The following is a 20,576-nucleotide window of genomic DNA, read 5'->3' as shown; positions in this document are numbered from 1 at the left end:
GATGCTGAGGGAGAAAGACGGTGTATTCATAGCAGCAGCGGCATTTATAGCCGCCCAGAGGAGAGGGGAGAGCTGGGGGCGTGGCTTCGGCGCCGCTTCACATGGCGGAGAGGGAGAGAGGGAGGGAAGGGGAGGGGAGAGGAGAGGCAGCTCTGGCGATAGAGAGAGAGAGAGAGAGAGAGCAGAGAGGGGAGGCTATTTGGCATATTTGGCAGGAGAGGGAAGAAAGAAAGGCGGGAGGCAGGCAGGCAGGCAGGGAGGGAGGGAGGGAGGGAGGGCTGTTTTTGAGAGAGTGTGTGTGTCCCTGAGAAATAAGAGCGAGAGAGAGAGAGAGAGAGAGAGGGAGGAGAGTACTGAGCTGAGAGAAATCTGTCAAACACACTGCTCTCTCTCTTCCTCGGTGTGTGTGTGTGTGTGAGAGAGATAGAGAGAACGAGGGATGAGAAGAGAGGCGGAGGGCTGAGGAACAGATAGAAAGAGGCAGAAGAGGACCACAAAGTGAGGTACGTGCAGCTGTCATGCTCCTCCTGAACCCGAAAACAACCTGTGCGTGCATGTGTGTGTGTGTGTAAGAGAGAGTGTGTGTGCGTGCGTGTGTGCACGCGTGACTAAAGTCAATATGTGTTTATATTTAGTTTAGCAGCTTTAAACGGACCCTGTCGTCACTTTGGGTTTTTCCTCTTTAAGTGGACGAATGGAGCTTCTGACTGTATCAATTATGTAACACGCGTGCACCATTTTCTGTTTGTGTGTTTACACGGTTGTGTAATTGTGCTGATGTGTTTATGTGGCCATTGTGTGTGCAGACCCCCCCTCCCCTCCCCTCCCCTCCTCCGCTACAGAGCCTTGACCATATGGGCTGATTTACAGCCATTGTAAATAGAACTTAGCACAGCTCCAACGCTGGTAGAGCTGCTCAACCTCGGGTTCCCATTCTCTTCCCCGCGCTTATCGCCAACGCCGCTCGGACGCCTAATTCACATTAAAGGACGCCCGGAGAAGCATAAACAAGCTTCTCGGAGGCATCTGCACAAAGTGGCGTTCGCCTTTGTGCAGATGGTTTACGGTGCAACGGCGGAGATCGGGATGGAGATGGAGCAGAGCGGCCCCGAGCTGAGGAACCTGAAAAGCTCCCTTTATTTTTTTATTTATTTTTACCAGGTGCATCTTTTCTGGCGTCCTTTTTTTTGATCCTTTGAACCCTACGAGGTGGTGCAGATTAGATCAGTTTGAGATTGAGTTTGAATCCTCGCAGATCAAAAAGGGTCCAACCTGGGTCTGAGGTGCAAACCTCAAACAAACCGTGAAGGCAAACGTGAGGGATAACGTCTCGCGTTCGCTGCGTCAAAACAACTACTGAAAGAGCGTGCACGAAAACTCTTTGCGCCAGCGAGCAACATGTGACGTCTGCGCGATTCACGTACAGCTGCTGTCCTTGCATGTGCATCAAGTGATTCTATTCGCTTCCCTCGTGGAGACTGTGAGCTTTTGGGGAAGGGGGAGTCGCGCAGGTAGCGTTACAGGAACTTGGACATTTTTAAGAGAATGCGAGCAATGAGTTTAGATTTGCAAAAAAACATAAAGAATTTGACACAGAGTTTGACACAGAACAACAGCAACAACGAAAAAAGACATCTGGACCCAAAACAACACTAATAAGAAATACAAATAAAACCCCTTCAGAGTCAAAAGGACCCAGGGATAAAAGCTTGTGTCCAGGTCTTTGTATATCCAAAAGCACTCCACAAGACGTTGCATGAAACGTCTTCAAGAAGCTCTACAACTCCAGTTGCCGAGCTCTGCAGGTTGCTCCAGATTGCATGACCATTACTTTAATGCTAAGTGCAAGGAAGCTATTTTTAACTACTCCATAAATGTCTGTAGCGAGTAACAAACTATAAACTGCAAAGCTTTCAGCTACAAAGAAGTGAAGTGGAAGTCTGACTGCTCTTAGGTGCTTATCATCCCTGTAAGATTTACTCCCACATCCTGTTGCCGAAGTAGGCAGTGAAAACCAGACCTAAACTGACTGAAACGGTTTGGTCGTAGAAACTTCCCAACGCAGCCGAGAAGCAAAGGTATGAGCTGCTTCTAAGAGCGGATGTGGCCGCCGGCAGTGAGCCAGATCGTCACACTGCACGACTGTTTCATTTCACTTTTTCATATTTACCATCCGCCCAGAAACCTACAGGTATGTCTTCCACAAACATCACCTGAAAATAATCCTCCGCGTTGCGAGTCCAACCGTGGCGGGACAACAGTGGAAATCTTTCTGAGCCCTTGGGCTTTGAGTTTCCAGCCCTGTTTGTTGCAAAACTGCCCTCAGCGCTTTTTTCCAATTACGTAGCGTGCCAGAATCTAACAGACACCTTATGCTCTGTGTTTAATGAAGTTACTGTGCTGCTGCAGAATGACTGGTGCATTGACCCGGAGTCCTCTGCTGCCACCTTGAAACCAGTCGTCTCTGTGTTGTGCGTTTTTTGGGATTTGAACGTGGAAGCGTTTTGCTCCGGAAAGAGGCAAAGTTTGCCAGCGCTGGATTTGGGCTACGTTGCATAGCTAACGTTGCATCGTGGTAAATCTCACGCCACGTTTGGTTTGAAACCTTGGCACCTACCTGCTGTAGGCCCGTCAGGTTGGCTGTATGAATGGCTTTTAGAACTGCAGTCTAGCCGCCGGTGGTTCAACACTTGTAGTGTCTTGCATGTGCAGAGAGGAAGTTTGAACCTGATTGATTAGCGTGCAGATTTTTATCCTGAAGTGAGATTGTGTGAAATAATCACACTCAAGAGTTTCGCTGCTACCGTGGCTGCTACCGTGGCTGAATCATGCGAGCTTGCACTGAGTTTTAATCCTATAATTGTCATTTGTGTCCACAGGGTCTGCTGTTGAGCAAAAAGAATACAGACGCTCACTTTAAGGGGCTACTGCAGCGAGTGGTCAAAACGGATTTAGCGCGGGCTAGAGTTTGGTTTACACTCGTGCACCTGGTCTTTTTGTGTAGTGCCTACGCCATATGGGGCTCTGGTGTGTCGTCTTTGTTCTTTAACTGCCCCGTTAAAACGCCAGGCGGCGAATTGTCACGCTGTGCGATCCAGTTGATAAATGTCGTTGAACAAAACGCAGAGAAGACATCCGAGTAGATGGTTTGTAGGAGGTTGAACTCTCTCTTTTGGAAGGAAATGCATTTAGGACCAATCACAGCCGTTTAGGTCTACATTGCCGTGTGCAGGCTACAGATTTAGATATCCTGAGTTTTACTTACTAACAAGGGGCAAGCACCGGATCCTACATTAACCACAATGCAACTTGGCATCAGGCTTCATAAACACCGCAAGTTTTCCAGTTGTAAATCTGCAGCCTCAGACCGTTTGGAGGGAATCATCAGGGTTACCTCTAAAGAAGACGTCATGCATCTGCACCTTAAGCCGTGCAGACCATTGACCCCGTCTCTTGAGGCAACGGCCACCGTTAAGGGTTCTTCCCGGCGTAGACAGCGAATATCTGCATAACAGATAATAAATGTCCAGACCACGACTTCCTTTTCCACATGACTTTCGTTTAGTTTTTAGTCTGACAAGCAAACTGAGAGACGATACTGTCTAACATGTGGCCAGTTTACACTCGACAGTTTGCTTGACAAACGTGACACGTTAGAATTCGTGCGTGCAACCAAAACCCACTCGACCGTGATTGTCCAATGCCACGGGGACCAGTAACTGAAACCAGAGCGCTTCTCTAGTTCCCTCCTACAGATTTATGCATATTCATGTGCAGATATGTTTATACAGATCAGTGGAACATTGGCCGGAGATTGTGCATCCATCAAATAATGTAGTTCAAAAACGAAATACATGACCTAACCCTAACCCTAACCCATTAGGCTTTTCCATCGCACTGATTCCTCTTGTAGCTTTAACTGCACTCCACCAGTCCTGCTTGTGTCGGCAAGAGCCTCTCCAACCCGTCTGTCAGAAAGGCGAACATAACACCTGACCCTCCCCGACACATTGAACCATTGAATGCACAGCTGTAGCACGTCTGACAGCGGCGATAAGCATGAATTCATGTTTGCCACCCTCCTGCTTCCTCTTAACATTTGGGTGCTTATCTCTGATCGCGCTGTCCTGATTAGAAAGACGCTCCGACGCTTTTGCTTTTCAGTGGAAACATCATATTTCCCAAAAGTCGGCTTCTCGGGAAGTTAGGTCATCTGGCCGAGGGTCCCGATGACACCCGTGTGTTTTCTCCCTTGGCTTTGCCCCAGGTTCAGGGGATGGGGGGGGAGATCTGGGATGTAAAACAGCTGCTGGGAGACAGTGCAGCTGTAAGAATGAATCTTTTTCTGCAAAAACAATTATCAAAGGACGAGATAAAGTTCTGCATGCAGCAGTACGATTGTTGACTCTCGCCGTTGTCAGGAAATCCCCATACAGTATCAGCGGTGATATCTTACACAATACAACACTTGTATTGGTTCTGCATGGCGGTAGATTTTTTTTTGTTCAGAGGAAATTAGCAGAAAATCCCCTCGGTAGCCATGAGGATCTATCACACTCTACAAAATGCATCCTCTTGTCTTCAGTCTGCTTCACATACACCACATGCACCACGTGACCTCTTTCTTTCCTTGACCTTGGCTTTAAGTATGAAACATTGTTCCCCGATAACCCCCATCTCTCTGTCTTGTCTACCCCCCATTCCTTTTTTTTTTTTTTTGCTGAATCTCACACAGCCCCTCCTCGCTCCTCCTCAGATCATTTACGTTCACTTTGTTCTGTGCAGATTAAGGTCGCGCGCTGATGAAGGCCTCCTGAGCTCTCAGCGCCCTCACGGTCTCATTTGGGGGGAAATCTCTTTGCATTTGTTCGCCACGCTTCTACTTTTTTCCTCTCTCTCTCTCTGTCTCTCTCTCTCTGCTTGAATCTGAAACCGTCGCTGAGATGTGTCTGGATCACATCCACTGCGCGCTTTCAGAAGAGGAAATGAAAACAAAGGTCTAAGAGCGCTCGTTGTGTCGTTAAGTGGCCGGCTGTAGTTATGATAACAGCGTTTGAAATGAAGGGCTATTGCTCATGTTCGTTTGCCACTTTCTAAATGCTCAGTACAGTGGCTGCATCAACAGCAACTTTCCCCCACGGCCCCGTGCGCTACAGGAGACCACATTAAACCACTGTTAGTGCCTCTCTGGCCACATTTCACTGCAGGCCACTGCCGTGAACTAAATGACTGCTCGAGGCCGATTGAGAAACAATATTTCGTGAAGGCGGTTCGTTTTGGCAAAGCGGTGAAACCCGTTGAGAAACTGACACAGGATGTGGGAAGTGAAGTTGCTTCTGTCTGTTTGCGTCGGCGTGTTTTCTGCTCGTCGGCCTGGCCGTTGAAGTTAAAGGTAAGAAATGAGTCGATATGGATTTTCTGCCTTCAAGAACGCCTTCAGAAGCGTTTGAGAGTCTCTGATTGCACTTTAAAGGAACACTCCGGTGATTTATGGTTTGACTGCATCAAGTTGGAGGACTTTGCTTTAGAATGATCAAAATCAATGGAACAGACGCGGAGATGTATAGTGATCTAGTTCGGCCTCCGGATCCCAAACAGATGCACGAACCTGCGCTTCGCATAAGCAAACTTTCACCTTCCTCTGCTTCTTTCTGCTATTTTACTCAAGTTTCTCTCGGTTTTCTTTTTCGTGCTGCGTGTTTCGGTTTCGACAAAATGCAATTTTACGTTTGAGTTGAGTCATTTTGAGCATGCAAGGACACGTCTTCGCATACGTCGTTCCATTGACTTTCCTCCTCGTGTTCTGATTTAACGTACAGAAAGAAAAAATACACAAAAGAACACTTCAGTGATGTTGCTTACTGTCGTCCAAACTTTTTTAAGGAATGCTCCAAGTTTGTCATGAGTTGGTGGAAAGGCATTGTTTGTTTGCAGCGCTGCGATTCTCCTGGTTCAACCGTCAAGGTGCGTTTAGACAGAAAGTGAAGCTAATCTTTAATTTCCTCTGCTCCTTTCTCCTTTATTTTCCTCAAGTTTCTCTCGTTTTCTTTCTCGTCCTGCATGTTTCGGTAAAATGCACAAAAGAAGACTCCAGTGACTTATGGTTTGACTTCATCAAGTGGGAACACTTTGCTGTAGACTGATCAAAATCACTTCAACAGTGGCCGAGATATCCGGTTTTAGCTCGGCCTCCGAATCCCAAAAAATGCCAGAACCTACACTTCCCATAAAACAGCTCAGTGCATCTTTTCATGACGCCCTTACTGTCGTCCAAACTATTTTAAGGAATGCTCCAAGTTTGTGATGAGTTAGTGGAAAGGGATTGTTTTTTTGCAGCGTTTCCACATCTTTGACGTGCTTGAGATTCTCCTGGTTCAAGCGTCAAGGTGCGTTTAGACGGAAAGTGAAGCGAATCTTTACCTTCCTCTGCTGCTTTCTCTTATTTCCCTCAAGTTTCTCTCGTTTTCTTTCTCGTCCTGCATGTTTCGGTATTGGCAAAATGCAATTTTATGTTCGAGTTGAATCATTTCACCTCATGTCAGATGTGCATCTGACTACATCTTTCCATTGACTTTCCTCCTCATGTTCTGATTTAAAGTACGGAACCTTCGCTTCTCATAAACCAACTCAGTGCATCTTTTCCTTACACCCTAAATGCCGTCCAAACTTTTTTTAAGGAATGCTCCCACACATTAATGGAGTTTGTTTTTGGAATCAGAGCTGCGGCACTTCCTCATCTTTGAGATTCTCCTGGGTCAACCGTCAAGGTGCATTTAGACAGAAAGTGAAGCAAACCTTCACCTTCCTCTGCTTCTTTCTGCTATTTTCCTCAAGTTTCTCTCGCCTTCTTTCTCGTCCTGCATGTTTTGGTATCGGCAAAATGCAATTTTACGTTTGAGTTGAGTCATTCTGAGCTTGCAAGGACACGTCTTGCATCTGATCACGTCTTTCCATTGACTTTCCCCCTCGTGTTCTGATTTAACGTACAGAAAAGAAAGTGCACTTTAAAAGAACACTTCAGTGATGCATGATTTGACTTCATCAAGTTGGAGGACTTTGCTTGAGAAAGACCAAAATCACTTGAACAGTGGCCGAGATATATCGTGATTTAGTTTCGGCCTCAGAATCCCAAAAAAATGCTGGAACGTACACTTCCCAGATCAGCTCAGTGCATTTTCTCATGACACCCTTACTGTCGTCCAAACTTTTTCAAGGAACACTCCCAGTTTGTCATGAGATAGTGGAAGGATTTTTTTATTATTACTATTTTTTGGCACATCAGGATGCAGAAATAAAGAGCTTGCACGGCTCCCAGTGGAACCGTCGAGGTGTGTTCAAGGAAGGCAAACCTTTACCGTCCCCTGATAGTTTCCTCTAGTCTCTCAGACAGAAAGGGAAGCAAATGTTTTCACCCGTCTCATTTTCTTCAAGTTTCTCTCATTTTCCTGTCCTGAACATGTTGGTATCAGCAGAATGCAAATTTATGTCTGAGTTGAATCACTCAATCTCTGAATCCCAAAGCTGCCAGAAGCTGCACATCCCATAAACTAGCTTTTTTTTTATGACACCTTTACTGCCATGCAAACATTTGAAAGGAATGCTCCCAGTTTATGGTTAGTTAGAGGAAGCAGAATTCTTTTCTTCTGGTATATCAGGATGCAGAGAGCAAAATGCAGTTTTATGTTTTATTGAATTATGCTTTTTTTTTGGATTTAACATCAAGAAAAAGACTAAAGACTAAAGATTGTTAGTGGGGGGGGGGGGGGCTTTGAGGGGAGGGGCCTCTGTGGATCATCCCACAGATACTTGATCAGTTTGGGATCTATTGAATTGGGAGACCAGGTCAACACCTTGTGCTGTTCTTCATGTTTTTTTTTTAGTTGTTCCTAAAGTGTTTTTGTGTGTGTGTCTGTGTCAGGCTGCATCCTGCTGGGGATGGCTGCTGCCATCAAGGAGTGTCATTGCTATGGGGTGGGGGTGCCTGGTCTGGTCTAGGTGGGTGCTACATGTCTAAGTAACATCCACACCAATGAATGCCAGGTCTTAAAGTTTTCCAGGAGAACATTGAATTGTCACAAGATGGTTTAGATGTTATTCACTTCTCCTGTCAGTGGTTTTAATGTTGTGGCTGATCGGTGTAACTAATCATTTCTAGTTTCAAATCAGTCGTCACCATTGGATCAATTTTGGATTACTTCAACAAATGCATTAGTTTTGTTCTGATCTGAGTTCCTGGATGTGTTCCCTTCCACTGTACTTACACAGAGCCGTGGTCGTTACTTTATCTGGGAGAGTCCGAGGAGATCGCTGAAAGATTAATGACTCAGATGGGGGGAAAAAATACTTAACGTACAAGCCGTCCATGACTCCTCCGCATAACCCTGATGATATCACAGGGTTATGTTTTATAAAGCCGAACGGGAGCAGGGTGTAGCTGAAGAAATGAGCAACCAGCTACGGGACGACATTCCTCTTAGGGTCCCACTCTTTGCCTATATCCGCTAACCATAGTCTAATCCAGTGCAAAGTCGTATACCGCACTCGCCGCATGAAAATTTGATTCACTCTATCTGTGGCATGGGGCCCGCAGATTGTTCTGGTCTTGCCCATTTCTTTGCACTTCCGTTGAATTTATTTAAAACAACGTAAATCAATCCTGCAGGGTCACAGAAGGCATCACCGCCGACATTTTCCCACGCTGCAGTTGCACGTTTTAATTCTGACTAAGCCGACGTTATGGTGCTCTCGGTGCAGTAACTCTTTAACGGCGGTGAAGAGCAAAGGTAACCCACAAACCAGCCGTGAGAAGTTGTCGATGCATCAACAGACCACAAGTGGAAGCACGAAGCGAAATCACACAGCCGTCTGCGGCGGTCAGCGTTTACTACATCCTGCCGTCACGCTGCGTTTTTAAAGAAACAACCATAGAAAGCAGCTGATGGTGTATCTGATTGTTACTTTCGCCCTCAACCGCTGACCTCAAGGCTGCCAAATGTCCTTCATTACTGCTGTTACTCATCACCTCTCATGCTCCCATCCCTCCCCCATCCTTCACCCTTCCTCCCTCGCGTCCCCATCACTCTGCCCTCTTACTGTCCGTTCGCTGCTCTGGCCCTGTCTCGCCGGCCCTCCTATTAAATCTCCCTTCTCTGGTGTCACTGTCCCTTTCTTTCTTGTCACCCTGCCCTCGTTTGTCCTCTTCCTCTGACTCTTTCGTTCTCTCATCCCGGCCTCAATAAATCTGAACGCCCCCCTTGTCCTTCTCTCTGCCTCTGTCCGCTGCTCAGGCCAGTTCACCTATGGATCAGCGTTCATCTCAGAAACCCAGGGGATTCCATGGACGCATCGACCCGACCGACATCCCCATCCGATCGACGCTGATGCTGATGCTCTAGAGCAGCTGTAGGGCAAGCGAGGCCGAGGAGGGTCAGAGGTGAAAGGTCGCAGTCTACACAGCCGGAGCAGGGAAAGGTTTCGGAGAAGAATCGGATCGGGATCGGGAGCGAAGGTCTCGGTGACGGACGAGGGTCGAGGGATCAAAGATGATGACATCGCACGGAAAGCTGAGGAGGGAGAAGGGGAGCCTGGCCGAGTACGAGTCGCAGATGAAAGGTAAGCCGCTCCGTGTTTATCTGTGGCCTCCGTCGCACTTCTGTTTGCGCGCTTACCTGCACGCGTGAATGCATACGAAGCAGGACGTGGGCATTCATGCATATATTTGTGTGCAGTTGCTCCGCTCAGACGCCCAGTCATACACTCGGGTGTGAGCATATGTGCACATATGAGCTGATAAAATCCCTCTTCTTCTGTGGTAATCCATGCAATGAGTTTTCTAAAGAGAGGAGGTCAAAAGACACATAAAGCTTTAGTTTTACCAACATTGGCATTACAAGATTTTCACATGACAACAGCATGTGTGTGCTGTGGAGGGTGCATGCCGTGGCTGGCTGGGTGGCTGGATCTCTGTACTGTACTACAGGGGTGTATTTATAGCTAGTATTAGTGATGCTGTCTCCTCACATCCAGTCAGCCCGGGGCTGTGTACTCACACAAGGAAAAAGGAAAAGAGTAAAGCAGGGGAGAGAGGGAATGGGCTGAAGAGGGGAGAGTGGGAAAGTATAAGGGAAAAGAAAGAGGGAGAGAGGTGAGGGAGCAAAGCGATGGCGGTGTTCTTTGAGAGAATGATGTTTGTGTGATAGCCTTTTCAAAGCAAAGTGCAACACAGGGGCGCTGCAGTATTGGTTTAGCTGCATGTGCATGCAAGCTGGTGTGCATGATATCATGTTACGATGGATTTTGACAAGTGAGCCGCGTGTGATAATCCATACGTCGCCGTCAAATGTGTTGCAGAGGCAATCAAAGCCCGCTGTTATTAAATCCTGCCACCTGAAGGAAAGACTTTAATGATTCAAGACAGGATCATTAACTGTGCAGATAGAGATATTAATGAGAAATGTGTGACTGCAAGAGACTTAGGGCATGATTTAGACTTTTTTACGTGGGTATCATTTCCAGACACATGATTATTAAGCCCTAAATGAAAAATATTACGTGCCACATGCAGGAACTAATCTAAACTAACCACAGTCATTGCTACGCCTAGCATGCAGACACAGTCTATCTATCTATCTATCTATCTATCTATCTATCTGTCGATCTCTGCAAAGCGCAACCCATCAGTTAGCTTAGCCTCCTTTCAGCTTTTCTATTCTAGATAATAAAAACTAAAACAGAATGACTTCTTACCTCTCATGTGTGCATGCAACCGACCAGTTAGCTTAGCCTAACATGAAGTCTTGGTACAGGGGAATACTTTCTTCTGTCCAAAAGTGAAACCATCTGCATAAAAACAATTTTAAAACATAGTTAATTAGCATATACGAAAAAACAGGCCGTGGAATTATGGGTAGTCACAGGCTGCAACGAAGGTTAGCTAAACACATGTGGTCACTAGCTCTAATAGCGTGAAGACCCAAGCTTTGATGTTTGCCAATTTAAACACATTTATCTGTCTATCTATCTATCTATCTGTGTGTATGCTAAAAACAACAGTTAGCTTAGCCTAGCATGAAATCCTGAAACAGGAGAATACTGATAACTTCTTCTGTATGCACATATTTTTTTAAAAACGGTTAATTAATATGCAAAAAAATAGAATGTAAACGCAATATGGTGGAATTATGGGTACAACCCAAACGTTAGCTTAGCCTAGCATGAAATCCTGAAACAGGGGAATACTGATAACTTTCTTCTACCCAAAAGTGAAACCATCTGCATACACACACTTTTAAAACATGGTTAATTACCATATACAAAAAAAAAAAAAAAAAACAGAATGTAAAATCAACAGATTGTGGAATTATGGGTATTCACATGCTATCTATGCTTTCACAAAAGACAACGCGAGGAAAACCCAGCAGTTAGCTTAGCCTAGCATGAAATCCTGAAACTGGGGAATAGCCTATGGATAACCTTACACCTGAGTGTAAAAGTACTAAAACAAAACACCTTTTAGAAGCAGACAGTGAGTCTAGTGCAGTGGTATGAAAGTCACTCTTTGGTTGAACTGCTATCAAGTCACGTGACAAGCCACAACGTTTGGGAAACATGGTTTAAACCTAAATATGTTAAAATCAGAACCTTTTCCTCCTTCTCCTGCACTGGAGTTCAAAGAAGACAGCCATCTTTAGATTCAAACTCTCTGTTGTAAGATGAATTTTGAATCTTTTTTTTTTTTTTTTGGAGCTACAGTGAGAGGTTTGGTAAATATTTCATGTACTGGCTGAGCAGGTACATTCACCTCCTGCAAAAGATTCTGATCACAGTCTTCATAAATGTATGTTCTCGTCTCTCTCTCTCTCTCTCGCTCTGTGTCTGTTTGCATATGTCAGCATGTATCCAGGCTTATAACCACGTATTTATCTCCCCGTCTCTCTGCTATCTCCAGACCTGCGGGCCCAGCTGACAGACCAGATAAAGATTTTAGACTCTCAGGTGGAGGTGAAGCAGCAGCAGCTCTCAGACCTGTCTGAGTTTCTGCGGCGCCGCGGTGACATCGAGGCCGAATACGCTCGCGCCCTCGACAAACTCACAGAGAGATTCACCCACAAGACTAAAAAGTAAGTGTGTGCGTGCATGAATATGCATCTTCTGTCCATCTCGAGTGTTATGTGAGGTGTGCTCAGGGAGTGTGTCTATTGCCCTCCCCCCCCCTTGCAGGAAGGAGCAGTGGGGTCAGTCCGTGTGTCAGGTCTGGTCTGTTTTGCTGACTCAGACCCGTCTGGAGAGCCGGGAACATGCAGCACTGGGCGACACCTGCTGCAACACGCTCACTCAGAGGCTGGTGCACAGCACGGAGGACACACACCGCCTGCACAAACGGGTGAGAGGGTGCTCGGTGTGAGGTCACGTGTCCCACTAGGGGTCCCACGGAGGTCCCATCGCTTTCAGTGGACAACCTGGGATAGTCTTTCTATAAGTAATGCATGTAATTCATGCACAATTCAAGCAGGATCAAACATATTTGTATTCCTCTTACATCTGCTTAATGTATGTAACGTCTCCTCTCTGTGCAGACAAAGACCCACTAGAGACATGCACTGCTTACACTGGTTAGTATAGGGGCATATTAATAAGATCTTAAAATAATATTCGTAAAATAATATTCTCGCGGGGCAGGATTGCTCTCGTCTTTTGACATATTCAGAATGTGCGTTTTTCAAATTAAGTAGAGATGATTTCACTTCAAGCTACTCCAAAACACAACTGAAATTACTCCCCACTGTCTTCTCTGAGAAAATGAAGCCCGAGACTCACTTCATCAGTGCTGCCATGTTGATTTAGTAGTAAAACACGACACTCAAATGACTACAGGTGTTAGCTGTCAGCCTCGGCGAGCAAACAGACCCGCGGAAAAAACTATAGACGCTGACATCCACCGAACGCAGAACAAAGTCTTGCGTCTTCATATATTTGTCCCGGTAGCACGGTGGCATCTGCAGTCTCATTAATCACATAAAGTACACAGACTCATCCTGTTGAAATTACTGGTTGTCAGACATGCTGTACCTTCTTGTGGCTGAAAAGTGAACAGAATCTTAATTAAGTCATTTCAAAGCAGCTTTTGGCCCGACGCCAGACAGAACGGGATCCTTTTAGCTTTTCTACTCTCACTTCCAGCTCTAGATTCAATATGTTACTGCTGCCAAAGTAATGCTGTGCACTTGTAAAATAATAAAAAACTAAAACAGAATGACCTAGCTTAACAAAACCATTGCAAATAATGCATTACTTTATTTTCTACTTATTTATTGAGTAACATTTTGAGTTATGTACACTTTCTTCACTAAAATTAAATGACAAGACTGATACTCCTCATATGTGCTTAGCTAAAAACAAGGCCAGAGTACACATCAGTTAGCTTAGCCTAGCATAAAAACTTAAAACAAAAGTAGAAAATAAAACCACATGCATATAAACACTTTTAAATGTGGTTAATTAACATATACAAAAACTGAATGTAAAAACAGTTTGAGGAATTATGGGTAGCCACATGCTGGAATTAAGCTAAGCTAATCACATGTGGCCATTAGCTCTTTGTTTAGCCTACGGACACAGAGTAGTACCAAACTTTGATAACTATTTATCTATCTTAACTAATTTAAGTGAGAAGATTGATACCTCTCATGTGTTTGTACGCTAAAAACAAAGCTGGAGCAACCTGACAGTTAGCTTAGCCTACCATGATACCTATCTATCTATCTATCTATCTATCTATCTAAACTAAACTAAGTGACAAGATTGGTATTTAGTACGCTAAAAACAAAGCTAGAGTAACCTAACAGTTAGCTTAGCCTAGCATGACAACTTGAAACAGCAGCGTACAGGAAAACCTTGTCAATCTATTTATCTATCTACCTTAACCGAATACACCTCGTCTGTGTTCGCAGAATTATGGGTCACATGCAGGAACTAAGATAAGCTAATCTCATGCTGCCATTAGCGCTTTGTTTAGCGCTTTGTTTAGCCTACGGACACAAGAGTAGTACGAAACTTTGACTATTTATCTATCTCAGCTGAATTTAAATGACAAGACTGATACCTCTCATGTGTTTGTATGCTTAAAAACAAAGCTAGAGCAACCCAACAGTTAGCTTAGCCTAGCATGACAACTTGAAAGCAGCATTTTCCAGACTGGTCCTTTAAAATAATTAACACCCAGACATGAGTGTAGTGTATTTTTGGCTAACACTCTTATCATTGCAGAGCAAAGAAGTTGGAATCCAGATGCAGGATGAGTTGCTTAAGGTCACCACTGAACTGCAGACGGTGAGCACTTTTAGCTTTTTATCCTGCACGTAAAAAATACATGTAGATAGTGCAGTGACACTAACAGTGCTGATGTGGGGTTCATCAAGGCTCTGAAGACTTACAACCAGTACCACACGGACTGCCTGATAGCGGAGGGGAAGCTGAAGGAAGCCGAGCGGCTGGAGGAGAGACAAACCGGCAAGTCGGCAGATCTCGGCCCGGGCCAACTGGTCGGACAGAGGCGGAGCTCTGTGAAAAAGATAGAGAGGTTGATGGAGAAGGTGAGTGTGAGAGACGAAGAAAGACAGAGCAGGCCGCAGGAAGTCTTAATGTGGTTTTTCCGCTGAACAAACCACTTCCTCTTCCTGTTGTGTTTAGGTGTTCAAATTTCCTCTATGTCTGTATTTCTGAGTAAAGCATGTTTTGTACGTTATTTTTGCCTGTGTGCACTCACAGAGGCATGGCAGAGTGCAGGAGACCCAGCTGAAGTGTACCAAGGCTCGTAATGACTACCTGCTGAACCTGGCAGCAGCAAACGCAGCCATGAACAAGTACTACCTGCAGGACGTCAGCACTCTCATCGACGTAAGACGCGTGCCGTTCACGTTACACGACTGACTGCATGTTTTAGCTTTCTAAAGAATAGCTGAGAGATTACGCCAAGGATGAAACACTCTCAGCCTGTTTCCCATCACTTCCTCTGTCCTTTTCTCTCCCTACCTCCTGGCAGTGCTGTGACCTTGGTTTCCATCTGTCCATGGAGAGGGTGATGAAGTGCTACCTGGCCAGCAGGTGGCGCATCCAGAAGACAGAGGAGACGGGGCTTAAGCAGCTGGAGGCCGCCGTGATGTCCCTGGACCAGGGCGGCGACAGAGATGCATTGCTGCAGCAACACGACTCGGCCTTCTGCCTCCCGTTCAGATTCAGCTACCATCCGCACGAGGGAGACCAGGTGAGATTACTGTGAGATTAAGGCACGTATCAGTATAACTATTATATTATATGAGACAGATTATGTTTTAAAAATTATGCCTTCACTGTACGTTACACAAGATGCTATTAAATGACCGTTCAGGCAAAGGCTAACAAATCAGTCCGGCTTTCGTACTTGGTTTGATCAAATTGACCTCCCAGTAATCCCAAATCTATAATCAATGTCCATTGAGGGCCTTTTTTTGGAGAGACTCTGCTTTAGCTTTAGCATAGTATCATGTCTATAGCATACAATGACCTATGATCTCTTTGGTTGGTTTCATATTTTAAAAGAAGTCATTTGTAAACAGAACTTTGGAGATTTAGTGATGAATAGCTGCAGCTAAACAAGCTACAGCTAATCAGATCTGCTAGCTGCAACCACTTTTTCGTTTCTGACCATCAGTAGAAGGAGGAGAAATCAGTTTTTGTCAACTCTGTTTGAGCTTGATTATGCCTTTTTGTTTGTGTGTTTCAGGTGTGCGAGGTTAGCGCGGAGAGCCAAGTGAGGTACGAGCTGGAGACCAGGTTCCAGCAACTTCAGTCTCGACTGGCAGCCGTTACCTTGGAAACAGAGGAGGTCAGCTAATTGTTCTTACACGCCGTTTCCATAATGACCCGTCTGTCCCTAGCTTGAATCCGAATCTGGTAACGCCCCGTTGGGTATTCATTATGGGGGCATGTTTTAACAGACGCCACAAACACTTGTAGGTGAGGAAGTTGGTCTGGCTTTCGTGTTAGCCTGTCTCTGTAAGTTTTATTATTAGCGTCCTGCACAATGTGATCACAAGCGAAATAGCCTCTGTCTCCACCTGCGTCCCCCGGTGATCACATCTCACTTCCTTGCTGTGCATGCGAAGAAAAAGGCACATAGTTTGGAAAGAGAAGTCTCTGTAATGCCATCCTGATTTCACGGAAAAATGTCCCTAACCCTAAAACTTCATCTGTGGATAGCTCTTTAAAAAAGTCTCCACTTCAAAATGCCGCAGCGAGAGCATTGACAGGAATTGCCAAGAGAGATCATACTACTCCAGTTTTAGCTTCTCTTCATTGGCTCCCTTTAAAACCTAGAATAGAATTTAAAATCCTGCTCCTTACACACAAGGCCCTTAAAGGCCTAGCTCCATTGTATATTAAAGATCCTATTGTACCATAACATCCCAAAAGATCACTTCGATCTCAAAGCGCAGGCCTTACTTGTGGTTCCTAGAATTTCAAAAAGTAGAAGGTAGAGCCATTAGCTATCAGGCTCCTCTCCTGTGGAACCAGCTCCCAGTTTGGGTTTTGGAGTCAGACACCCTCTCTAGTTTTGAGGTCAGGCTTAAGACTTTTCATTTTTGATTCCTTTTTTATCAAGCGTACAGTTAGGTCTGGACTGAACCATTCCTGCTGCAATAGGCCTACGCTGCTGGGGGACGATGCAATGAGCACATGTCCTCTGCTCTCTACTCTTTAGCACCAGGCTCCTATCCTCTAATTTCTTTTGTCTGTCACCGAGCTCCTATCCTCTACTCTCTTCTCTTACGCATCGAGTTCCTATCCTCTGATTTATTTTATCTGTCATCGAGTTCCTATCCTCTGATTTCTTTTATCTGTCATCGAGTTCCTATCCTCTAATTTCTTTTTTCTGGCACCAAGCTCCTGTCCTCTAATTTCTTATCTAATTTCTCCATTGTTAGCAGTTCCGTGCTACTACTGTATAGCATGTTAACCGCTGCGTGTCCCTCTCTGCCCTCCCAGGTCAGTAAAACGCTTAAAGCCACGCTCGTAGCCCTGCTGGACACCATGTGCGACAGCGAGTGTAACCCCTCCCCCGACGTGCCCAGCAGCCTGACGCACGAGGCCCCCGGAGGAAGCGCCGTCCCGAAACTCACCCTTGCCAAGCGTCGAGCCAATCAGCAGGAGACAGAGACCTACTACTTTACGGTGAGTTGATGGATGTTGAAAGCGTCTGCATGATTCAGCTGTGGCCTAAATGATTTGATAAAATCAATGATAAAGATTAAATTGTTTTTTGGGGATTTTTTTATTTTAGAAAGTGAAGGAGTTCCTCACCAGCAGTTCTCTGACCTTCAAACTTCAAGCCAAACATGATCTTCTACAAGATGCCATACAGAAAGGTATTTTTACAGATTTTAGATAAGCTATTGATCAATTCTGTAAAAGATGTGCACATTAGCCACAATTCAACTTGGACACTGACAGTTTAGTTGGATATTCGAGTGTTTATGCTATTATAATGTAGCCTCCAGCCTGAAGGGACAGTCTATGAATGTTTGGGAAGCTCACCCCCATCATCATTTCCAGCTTGGAGAGCCCTCCCTTTAATAAAGTTAAACATTCTTTGCACCAACACGTTAAATCTCAACTCACTCTTTCTTGTTTTCTGTCTCTTTCTTCCAGCCGAGGCCGTTGACAGCGACCCCTCCAGGTAAACGGTGTATTCACATAGCTGAGAATAAAGTGTGTGACTGAGAGAGGCATAGAGACATGGAGAGAGCAGAGAGGACAGGGACAAGAGGAAAGCCATGGACCAAATTTAAACCAAATTGCAATTTTTATTTGTAATTTTCTATTATATATATACACCGATCAGGCATAACATTATGACCGCTGACAGGAGAAGTAAATAATGTAATCCTGGTGTCTCGCAATGGCCTTCTCCATACTCTCTGGGCTGTGGGCATAATGCGGGTTACAGTTCGAATCTTCTTCAATTGACACCAACACGGCAGGACAGTGCACACCCAACTTTATTTCCTCTTACTGACTGCGCGCAGGGAGGAGCGTCACATCCCTAATCAATGAAACAAAGTAAGGTAGGAACTAAAATGACTCTACAAGCGGGTCAGACAACAACAGAAATGATAAACATGTTACAATATAAGTTATTACGATAAAAATGTGTGTAATAACTAAGGTTACAGTAACACTGACCATCTTCTGACAAATCAGTGTTCTGCTGGGAAACTTCTGGACCTGGCATTCATTGGTGTGGATGTTACTTAGACATGTAGCACCCACCTAGACCAGACCAGACACCCCCACCCCATAGCAATGACACTCCTTGATGACAGCAGCCATTCCCGGCAGGGCAACAGCACAAGGTGTTGACCTGGCCTCCAAATTCACTAGATCCCAAACTGATCAAGTATCTGTGGGATGATCCACAGAGGCCCCTCCCCTCAAAGGCCCCCCCACTAACAACATTGTGTTCCCAGATACCACAGGACACCCTCAGAAGGTCCATGTTCATTCTCTGATGAGTCACCACAAGGGAGACCTACACAATATTAGGAAGGTGGTCATAATGTTATGCCTGATTGGTGTATATAAGCTTATTTTTAGAGGGGGGGAGAATACCTAACTGATCTTGACTTTCATGAACCATGTGTAAAATGAGATCATACGTTTTATTTATTATATTTCCCAGAATGCAATGCGCTCGGTCAGTGCGCGTTCGGAAGTCCAGACCTGTTTCCCAATTCTGCCACACACTCTTCACCACAGACATAGTCTCCTACATACAGGTAACACTGACACATGCCTCTGAAACACAACCCTCTTGTTTTTTTATTTTTACTTCCCTCGTGTTGCTTGCTGCACTTCGCTGCACCGCTCTTCAGCCTCTCCGGAGGAAATCATTTAGCAGAAATCCTGTCACACTGATGCAGAAGAATCGGGTTGGGGGGGGTTCTCACAGCACATATGCAACGCGCTGACAGTCCACCCCCCCTCCTCCCTGTCCCGGTGTACTTATTGCTGCCTTCATGTGTACGGTCATGCTTATAGCTTATTGCTGGCTTTCTCTCCTTTCAATCCAACCCCCCCTCCCCTCCTCCTTTATCTCGTCCTCTCTCTTGTGAAAGGGATTAAAAATGCACTGGCCTCTTTGCTGCCTCCTCTCGACTCCTCTTATTGAATGCGTGTGTGCTTATGTGCGCCTCTTCCCACTGCCTCCAAATCTTTACTCCCCTCATTTCTCGCTCTCTCCCTTCTCCTCTAATCTCTAATGCCTTTTTTTTCTTCCTGTGTCCCCGCTCTGCTTGGTGCTTGGCTTGGTGCAGAAGAAGAAGGAGAATGTCTCGGACACAGGTACAAAACGCCGTCTGTCACTGCTAATAAACTGCATGCGTGGCAGTTGGGCTGGAGTTTGAGCAACCTGCAGGGAAAGTGGAAATATATATATATTTTTTTGACTTTTCAGGCACTGAAAGGTCACACTACTAACCTCTACACCCAATTAGATAAACCTGCAACCAGATCGTAGACTGTATAATAAGTGGACGCCATGACAGCCAGTCAAGAGCGAAGCCAAATCATGTGGAGATCTAAAACACTTGCAATTATTTTAACATATGCTGGATAATTTTGTTCTATTTCCATTACTTTTACGCTATTTCCATACGTGCGAACCATCTAAAATCATCTTTAATGCTAAGTGTCAGATGCAGAGATGGATACCACTCTCGACAGCAGCCACTTAGCCTAGCATTGCACAGAGAATAGAAGATTTAAGACTTTTTATTATTAAATTTTTTCTACATTTATGTTTACACCTAGGTTCAGTCAAAAGAGGACAAGCAAGGTTAGCAGTTTTCCCACTTTTCCAGACTTTGTGCTAAGCTAAGCTAACAGCGCTGGCCTTTGATTCATACTTAAAGATGTAGATGAAAGACAACAGCGTAATATACAATAGCATCAAAACAATAATGTCCAGAAACTTCGTTAGTACAAGGTTTGGTTGTAATTTTATCGTCCTCAGGGTCAAATTTGACCCATTTTCAGCGTCTTATGTTTTATGAACGTGGTCTACTGATCAAGAATTCTGCAAAGAAGAGTCCAGTATATAGTAATTAGGTGAAAATAAGTTGGATGAAATATAATTTATTGTAGCCTTTATAAATAGTCAAACATACCGGGTCAGGGAAAGACAATACGAGGGTTTACACCTCAGTTTAAATAGCCTGAAGCTTGCAAGCATTTCGTCTCCAGCTTGCAACAATAAAAAAAAAAGCCATTTAGTCATTTTGTGTTATTCCCCTGCTCTTTCAACCCTCTCCTTCTGTTCCTTCGCCGTCTCTCTCGCCTCGTATCTCTTCTTCCCCACACATTTTCCTCCCTGTCATGGATGCTTCTAACTTTGCATTCCCTTTTCGACGCTTTCCCCCTCATCTCTCCTTTTCTGATCCTTCTTCTTCTTCTTCTTCTTCTTCTCCTTCTGCAGAGCTCTGGGCAGCAGATTCCTGTGGTGGTTGAAAGCTGCATCCGTTTCATAAACCTTCACGGTGAGT

General features: G+C 45.1%; 1 protein-coding gene across 1 annotated transcript in view; it reads left to right on the top strand.

The window, feature by feature from the left end:
* Positions 1 to 284: 284 nt before the first annotated feature.
* LOC311494180 (SLIT-ROBO Rho GTPase-activating protein 3-like) overlaps positions 285 to 20,576 on the top strand; it is a 29,452-nt gene continuing 9,160 nt past the window's right edge. The window contains exons 1-14 of the mRNA XM_084553091.1: positions 285 to 503; positions 9,288 to 9,612; positions 11,948 to 12,119; positions 12,220 to 12,382; positions 14,266 to 14,328; positions 14,418 to 14,591; positions 14,767 to 14,895; positions 15,041 to 15,262; positions 15,761 to 15,862; positions 17,023 to 17,208; positions 17,318 to 17,402; positions 17,686 to 17,713; positions 18,716 to 18,812; positions 20,510 to 20,570. Coding sequence (XP_084409217.1) covers positions 9,543 to 9,612; positions 11,948 to 12,119; positions 12,220 to 12,382; positions 14,266 to 14,328; positions 14,418 to 14,591; positions 14,767 to 14,895; positions 15,041 to 15,262; positions 15,761 to 15,862; positions 17,023 to 17,208; positions 17,318 to 17,402; positions 17,686 to 17,713; positions 18,716 to 18,812; positions 20,510 to 20,570 — 1,552 coding nt within the window. The 5' untranslated portion in view covers positions 285 to 503; positions 9,288 to 9,542. The remainder of the gene's footprint in view (positions 504 to 9,287; positions 9,613 to 11,947; positions 12,120 to 12,219; positions 12,383 to 14,265; positions 14,329 to 14,417; positions 14,592 to 14,766; positions 14,896 to 15,040; positions 15,263 to 15,760; positions 15,863 to 17,022; positions 17,209 to 17,317; positions 17,403 to 17,685; positions 17,714 to 18,715; positions 18,813 to 20,509; positions 20,571 to 20,576) is intronic.

Source organism: Chelon labrosus, assembly GCF_963514085.1.
Source record: "Chelon labrosus genome assembly, chromosome: 10".
Lineage (NCBI taxonomy): Eukaryota > Metazoa > Chordata > Actinopteri > Mugiliformes > Mugilidae > Chelon > Chelon labrosus.
Note: the sequence above shows the minus strand (reverse complement) of the source record. Positions and strands in the feature narration are given on the sequence as shown.